The following is an 8,453-nucleotide window of genomic DNA, read 5'->3' as shown; positions in this document are numbered from 1 at the left end:
TCTGGACGGAGACCAGTGAAGTCTCTTTCCCGGTGATGGCTGAGCGTTACTGAGCAGCCTCCAACTGAGCTTGAAGACGTAGATGTGACGTGAGCAACCTGTCTGAAAGTTGGAAGTCTTCTGGTAGCTGTGCCAAGAGAAATCTCAATCATTCCCAATCTAGCAGAGACGGAGAGCGTAGGTATATGTAAGGAGATAACATAGACACAGGCTAATTATTGATCACTAAAATGATAGTTAACATTAGTAATTAAACTTAAACAGCTAATGGAAGTCCAAACTGCCTGAGAGCTTCTCCTGTACTATACGGTAATTCCTCTACTATGAGACAGTAAGTCTCGTGGTTATGACCCAATCGTTAGCCTATTTTTATAAAAACGTCTGCTACGGAGCCATAACGTGAGGTACAAGGTAATGGAGCCTTTTATACATTGTCGTGTTTCTTTAGAAATAAACAATGGACAAATAGAGTCTTTAAACTCTTCAGATGTAAAGTTATTCTCTGTCAAAGTGACGTCAAAATGAATGGCAGTCAATGGGATGCTAACGGGAGGTGATGGCTTGGTAGCATCAAAATGGCGCCATAGGAGCTACGGGTTGTGGAGGGAGACTTACCCCCTTGGAATTTCCGGAGAAACCAGATCCACGTGACGCGTTCGTCCAGTCAGCTGCCGGTTTAAATTTTTTGGGTGACAATACAGATTAGCGCCGCCTGCTGTTATGGAGACGTATTACACGCTCAAGTCAGCGTCTCTTCTGTGTGTTCTGAGGCACTTTTTGGACCTCGGGGAGCCGACTGATCAGTCCGACTGGCTTCTTCCGTCAGGTTGGTGTGTCAGAGCCTTTAGTCTCAAACATGTTTCTAATGATCATCTCTTTCTCCTCCTTTTCCTCTCCTCCTCGATTTCCTTCCCTTGTGTCCTCCTCCTCCTCTCTCCGCCCGTAGTTCCTTCTCTCCAGCGTGGTTCAGTGTTCGTCCCATCAGGACAACAAGAGGCTGTTTGGTTTCGTTTTGCAGGCGCCGGCCGCGGGCGGGCGGGGTGACAGCCGCGCCGTCTGCTACATCTTTGAGTCCAACAACGATGGAGAGAAGGTCGTCCGTCTGTTCATCTGTCTCACTGTCCAACGCTGTGCTCGGTCTGTCTGTCTGACCTGTGTGTCGTCTCTTCATGTGTTTCAGATCTGCGACAGCGTCGGTCTGGCCAAGCAGATAGCCTTCCACTCTGAGATGGTGAGACTGATTTTTAAACTTCATTACACTGAAGCTAATGCTAAATCACTCAGTGTTTCCTCTATGTCAGAGGTGCCCAAATTCTTTCATCTGAAGGGCCAAAAATGTATCTGGATGAAAGGCCACGGGCCAAAAAGTAAATGTTGATTTTATGAGAAGATTTATTATATTTTATAGAAAATTAACATTAAAAATCTGAAATAAATGCTCTTAAATCTGCATTTATCTCCCATATTACAGAACGTATACAGTTATTTATCCCTTGCAGTAGTGGGAGACATGAGCAGTCTTTCAACATTCGGCTCCAGCTGACTTCCTAAATGTTCTTCTATCAGCGGGCCACGGCCTCCATCGCTCCATCTGGCTGACGTTAGCACGGCTCACAGCACCAAGAGAGAAGAAATACCCTCATTTTTGTGGATAAAACTTAATGTGTGTAATTATAAGGAGGTTTAACAGCACAGTGCTGTAAAACTCAGATTAAGAACTTTTTAGCTGCACAAAACTAAGTTTCGTATCATTACAGTTAGCATTTTACAGCACTTTCAAAATAAGAGGAGAATAAGCATGAGCATGTCAAATGCCATGGAGGGCCAAAACAAAGGGAGCACGGGCCAAACTTGGCCCCAAATTGGGCAGCATTGCTCTATGTTGATTTGACCGTGGCGGCCCCCCCACGGTATCAGAAATAGAGCCGCATTGTGAGAGTGCATGTCGGAGAATAGCGTGGACACACGAGGATAACTAGCCAGTTGAGATGGTGTGTGTACGTCCTTGAGAACTGTAAGTGGTATAACTTATGTTGTCAGATCATTTAAGCCTGGTCCAGTATCAGTCTATAGGTCCTGTATCAGTCTATAGGTCCTGTATCAGTCTATAGGTCCTGTATCAGTCTATAGGTCCCGTATCAGTCTATAGGTCCTGTATTAGTCTATAGGTCCTGTATCAGTCTATAGGTCTTGTATCAGTCTATAGGTCCTGTATCAGTCTATAGGTCCTGTATCAGTCTATAGGTCCTGTATCAGTCTATAGGTCCTGTATCAGTCTATAGGTCTTGTATCAGTCTATAGTATCAGTCTATAGGTCTTGTATCAGTCTATAGGTCCCGTATCAGTCTATAGGTCTTGTATCAGTCTATAGTATCAGTCTATAGGTCTTGTATCAGTCTATAGGTCCCGTATCAGTCTATAGGTCCCGTATTAGTCTATAGGTCCCGTATCAGTCTATAGGTCCCGTATCAGTCTATAGGTCCCGTATCAGTCTATAGGTCTTGTATCAGTCTATAGGTCCTGTATTAGTCTATAGGTCCTGTATCAGTCTATAGGTCTTGTATCAGTCTATAGGTCTTGTATCAGTCTATAGTATCAGTCTATAGGTCTTGTATCAGTCTATAGGTCCCGTATCAGTCTATAGGTCCCGTATTAGTCTATAGGTCCCGTATCAGTCTATAGGTCCCGTATCAGTCTATAGGTCCCGTATCAGTCTATAGGTCCCGTATCAGTCTATAGGTCTTGTATCAGTCTATAGGTCCTGTATCAGTCTATAGGTCCTGTATCAGTCTATAGGTCCTGTATCAGTCTATAGGTCCTGTATCAGTCTATAGGTCCTGTATCAGTCTATAGGTCCTGTATCAGTCTATAGGTCCCGTATTAGTCTATAGGTCCCGTATCAGTCTATAGGTCCCGTATCAGTCTATAGGTCTTGTATCAGTCTATAGTATCAGTCTATAGGTCTTGTATCAGTCTATAGGTCTTGTATCAGTCTATAGGTCCCGTATTAGTCTATAGGTCCCGTATCAGTCTATAGGTCCCGTATCAGTCTATAGGTCCCGTATCAGTCTATAGGTCCCGTATCAGTCTATAGGTCTTGTATCAGTCTATAGGTCTTGTATCAGTCTATAGGTCCTGTATCAGTCTATAGGTCCTGTATCAGTCTATAGGTCCTGTATCAGTCTATAGGTCTTGTATCAGTCTATAGGTCCTGTATCAGTCTATAGGTCCAGTATCAGTCTATAGGTCCCGTATTAGTCTATAGGTCTTGTATCAGTCTATAGGTCCTGTATCAGTCTATAGGTCCTGTATCAGTCTATAGGTCTTGTATCAGTCTATAGGTCTTGTATCAGTCTATAGGTCCTTTATCAGTCTATAGGTCCAGTATCAGTCTATAGGTCCCGTATTAGTCTATAGGTCTTGTATTAGTCTATAGGTCCTGTATCAGTCTATAGGTCCTGTATCAGTCTATAGGTCCTGTATCAGTCTATAGGTCCTGTATCAGTCTATAGGTCTTGTATCAGTCTATAGGTCCTGTATCAGTCTATAGGTCCTGTATCAGTCTATAGTATCAGTCTATAGGTCCTGTATCAGTCTATAGGTCTTGTATCAGTCTATAGGTCCCGTATCAGTCTATAGGTCCCGTATCAGTCTATAGGTCTTGTATCAGTCTATAGGTCCTGTATCAGTCTATAGGTCCTGTATCAGTCTATAGGTCCTGTATCAGTCTATAGGTCCTGTATCAGTCTATAGGTCCTGTATTAGTCTATAGGTCCCGTATCAGTCTATAGGTCTTGTATCAGTCTATAGTATCAGTCTATAGGTCTTGTATCAGTCTATAGGTCCTGTATCAGTCTATAGGTCCCGTATTAGTCTATAGGTCCCGTATCAGTCTATAGGTCCCGTATCAGTCTATAGGTCCCGTATCAGTCTATAGGTCTATAGGTCCCGTATCAGTCTATAGGTCCTGTATTAGTCTATAGGTCCCGTATCAGTCTATAGGTCTTGTATCAGTCTATAGTATCAGTCTATAGGTCCTGTATCAGTCTATAGGTCCTGTATCAGTCTATAGGTCCCGTATTAGTCTATAGGTCCCGTATCAGTCTATAGGTCCCGTATCAGTCTATAGGTCTATAGGTCCCGTATCAGTCTATAGGTCCCGTATCAGTCTATAGGTCCTGTATCAGTCTATAGGTCCTGTATCAGTCTATAGGTCCTGTATTAGTCTATAGGTCCCGTATCAGTCTATAGGTCCCGTATCAGTCTATAGGTCCCGTATCAGTCTATAGGTCTTGTATCAGTCTATAGGTCTTGTATCAGTCTATAGTATCAGTCTATAGGTCTTGTATCAGTCTATAGGTCCTGTATCAGTCTATAGGTCCCGTATTAGTCTATAGGTCCCGTATCAGTCTATAGGTCCCGTATCAGTCTATAGGTCCTGTATCAGTCTATAGGTCCAGTATCAGTCTATAGGTCCAGTATCAGTCTATAGGTCCTGTATCAGTCTATAGGTCCTGTATCAGTCTATAGGTCCTGTATCAGTCTATAGGTCCTGTATCAGTCTATAGTATCAGTCTATAGGTCCTGTATCAGTCTATAGGTCCTGTATCAGTCTATAGGTCCTGTATCAGTCTATAGGTCCTGTATCAGTCTATAGGTCCTGTATCAGTCTATAGTATCAGTCTATAGGTCCTGTATCAGTCTATAGGTCCTGTATCAGTCTATAGGTCCTGTATCAGTCTATAGGTCCTGTATCAGTCTATAGGTCTTGCAAATTTAAATGAAGTTAACTGGTGATGTTCCTTGTTTGTATTCTTCACCTGCGAGCTAAATTGCACGTGGCTGTTGATTCGATATAATAGCGATTGCTGAACGCCCACGTTTGTATTTGAGGTGCATTATTTACATGCTGAAGGAGTTACACTGCATTAAGATCATGTAATTAATACTGGGTTTACTGTTATTTGCTGCAGAATGCTGAGCCTATATGTCAAGATCAAAGTTGGCCTATATAGTAACTCAAAAAATACAGTTCAATCACACCAGAAAATATGCCTCATTGTGTGTGTGAATAGAGGTGAATAAATACATTTTGGTGATGGTATCTTCAGCAGGCCCCCAGGAAGTGTGCCAGGCTTTGAAGCCAATTTGACATAGCGGCCAAACAGTGAAATTACAAAAGGTTTTCCCACAGACTTACATAAATCTGTGGATTATTTTTTTTTAGCATCACAACCCCTGCAAAATGACTCGTTTCACTATCAGAATTTGATCCATTCGGTCTTATAACATTTCTTTTTTTTTTTTGTATTTTATTAGTGTTCAGAATCTCACATACATACATACATACATACATTTTTCAGATTCTATGACTTATTCTCTTACTTACTCAAGTATAGAAATTAAAAGATGAGATAAACAAACAAACATACAAATTAATCTGGTCTTATAACATTTTAAAGGTCCCATGGCATGAAAATGTCACTTTATGAGGTTTTTTAACATTAATATGAGTTCCCCCAGCCTGCCTATGGTCCCCCAGTGGCTAGAAATGGTGATAGGTGTAAACCGAGCCCTGGGTATCCTGCTCTGCCTTTGAGAAAATGAAAGCTCAGATGGACCAATCAGGAATCTTCCCTTTATGACGTCATAAGGGGAAAGGTTACCTCCCCTTTCTCTGGTTTGCCCACCCAGAGAATTTGGCCCCCCCATGAGAGAGAGAGAGAGACATCATGGCTTTCAAACAAGGGAAGTGGCAGTTGGTCAAGACCACACCCCTAAACTCAACCTGTCTGCTGTATACAGCGTAGACATACACGCTGATAGCTCAAAATGCCTACAGATAACACGCCACTTGGCTTAAGAAAGTGGGCGTGTATGTTTATGCAAAGTCATGATGTCATGTTGGGAGGTGAATTATTTTAGTTTTGTCTTATTATTATTGTGTAGGACCGTAAGGCCGTGGAGAAGAGGAAGGAGCACGACAAGGCCAAAGAGAAACAGCAGGAAGAACTCAGTAAACAGAGACAGATAGAGAAGGTGAGCTCTGACCTTTAACCCCAGACTTTAACCATGACTCTACACTTATTAATTAACAAATACATTGTTTAATTTATATTCACAGATTCAGGTTTTATAACTAAATTAAACTAGGGTTGCAACTAACAATTATTTTCATTATCAATTCATCTGTAGATGGTTTTCTCAATTCATTATTTGTTCAGTATAATGCAAATTATAAATACCCATCACAATTTCCTAAAATACCAAGGTGACAAATTATTAGTTTTGTCTGAAACCCAAAAATATTCCATTTACGATCACACAGGATAAAAAGAATGATTGAACAGCTAAAAACTAGTGCTGTCAGTTAAACGCGTTATTAACGGCGCGTTAACGCAAACCCATTTTAACGGCGTCAATTTTTTTATCGCGAGATTAACGTTCTTTTTGGCCTAGCAAACTTTGTAGTTTTTTCACATGCTGTTGCAACAACTAGTAACGTTAGAAAAACTACAACACCACACCGGATCTAGCTAGACCGGAAACTAAACAACAGGCACGCCACACACACTTGTTTGGGCTCGCGAGCCGGCCAAAGAGTAGTAGGCTAATGTTACGTTTTGAGTAGATGGCGAGTGTGAGACGCCAAAATGGATGCCAATAAGATTCTGAATGGAAAGTTTACTTTTAAAAAGTTGCCAAATGGTTCCATAGACAATACCAAAGTGATCTGTGTGTTTTGTCGTTGTGAACTGAGCTATCATCGCAGCATGTCCAGTCTGAAAAACCACTTGATGGCCGAGCACACAGCTGATGGCCGAGCGCACAGCTGATGGCCGAGCGCACAGCTGACGGCCGAGCGCACAGAGCGCACAGCTGACGGCCAAGCGCACAGCTGACGGCCAAGGACACAGCTGACGGCCAAGCCCACAGCTGATGACCAAGCACAGCTGATGGCCAAGAACAGCTGATGGCCAAGCACAGCTGATGGCCAAGCACAGCTGATGGCCAAGCACAGCTGATGACCAAGCACACAGCTGATGGCCAAGCACACAGCTGACGGCCAAGCACACAGCTGATGCGAATTCTCCGCCCCCTCGTCAAAGCCAGGCGACAATGGATGACTTCAGACAGAAGCACATGGATAGCACAACTAAGAACAAACTGACTGCAGCCATAGCTCAATGGGAGGCTACTGCATGTAGACCTTCTCCATGTTGATAAGAGCATTAAAATGAGAACAAATAATGGGACAAAAAGAAATCTAGGGACATTTAGAATAGATAAAAATGTGCGATTAATTGCGAGTTAACTATGTCAATGTGATTAATCGCGATTAAATATTTTAATCGTTTGACAGCACTAATTATATTATATTATATTATTACGTTATCTAAACACACACGGTGCAACATATGCCCCATTATTTCACAACCATCTTTCAGATATTTAACTTTTGAGTTTTCCTTGTTTTGCCTCCAGGATCTGGAGGAGCAGAGCCGTTTGATCGCCGCCTCGAGTCGCCCCGCTAACCCGCCTGCTGCTGACGGACAATTCCTAGTGCTTAGCAACAGCCAATCAGAGGACAGCGATGCCGGGGAGGAGGGGAAGAAGCAGGGCGAGTCTGAAGCCTAACAAAAACTAACGGAGGATGCATGTTTTACCACCCAGGAGAGTCCCGGCTGGTACTGTCAAAGCAACAGCTCAGGAATCAGAAGAGGGGAACACCACCCGCCCACCCGGGCTGCCTAGGACTGAAAAACATGCGCTCCCTCCTTTGCTGGACTCTGTTTGAAGTTGGTGGTGGAGCCTGCCACTCCGAGAACGGAGGGTAAACTAAACGCACCCTTACTGTAAGAAGAGGAGGGGAGTGTGAGTGGAAACGTCTCGTCACGGACTTGTGCTTTATTCTGTGTGTAAAAACGAAAAACGCAGATTTTTATACCGGCTCCACTCCCAAATATATAGATTTAACCTGTAGGTTTCGTTTTTTTTTATGTGTATTTTATAGAAAGAGCTAACAGCAACGACAAAGGATCAATAGCAAAACAACGCATGCAAAATAAGGAACCAGGATCTGAAGGAGACAGATTTGGAGAGTGTCCTTGTCAACTCTTCAGGGGCTCTTTGGCAGGAGGCGAAGGTTTCGCTGAGGCTCCAGAGGGCAGCAGGACACCTCAGAGAGAGATACCAACAGAAGAAGAGGGGGCAGGGAGTCCTATTTTGAGTTTTTCCTGTAGTGTTTTTAACGCATCCTGCAGTGTTTGAGATTTTTTCCCCCTAACTTTAACCCTTCCCGTCGACCGGGCAACTTCAAATTTTAAAGTGCTCATATTATGCTCATTTCAGGTTCATAATTGTATTTTAGAGGTTGTACCAGAATAGGTTTACATGGTTTAATTTTCAAAAAACACCATATTTTAGTTGTACTGCACATTGCTGCAGCTCCT

At 42.9% G+C, this 8,453-nt stretch overlaps 1 protein-coding gene across 1 annotated transcript in view; it reads left to right on the top strand.

The window, feature by feature from the left end:
- The window catches only part of LOC116037527 (DCC-interacting protein 13-alpha-like), a 12,262-nt gene extending 4,070 nt beyond the window's left edge, over positions 1-8,192 (top strand). The window contains exons 6-9 of the mRNA XM_036001911.1: positions 947-1,093; positions 1,181-1,231; positions 5,950-6,039; positions 7,486-8,192. Coding sequence (XP_035857804.1) covers positions 947-1,093; positions 1,181-1,231; positions 5,950-6,039; positions 7,486-7,638 — 441 coding nt within the window. The 3' untranslated portion in view covers positions 7,639-8,192. The remainder of the gene's footprint in view (positions 1-946; positions 1,094-1,180; positions 1,232-5,949; positions 6,040-7,485) is intronic.
- The last annotated feature ends 261 nt before the right edge of the window (positions 8,193-8,453 follow it).

The sequence above is a fragment of the Sander lucioperca genome, chromosome 6 (genome assembly GCF_008315115.2).
Source record: "Sander lucioperca isolate FBNREF2018 chromosome 6, SLUC_FBN_1.2, whole genome shotgun sequence".
Lineage (NCBI taxonomy): Eukaryota > Metazoa > Chordata > Actinopteri > Perciformes > Percidae > Sander > Sander lucioperca.
The sequence above is the reverse complement of the archived record's forward strand: the minus strand, read 5'-3'. Positions and strand labels throughout refer to the sequence as shown.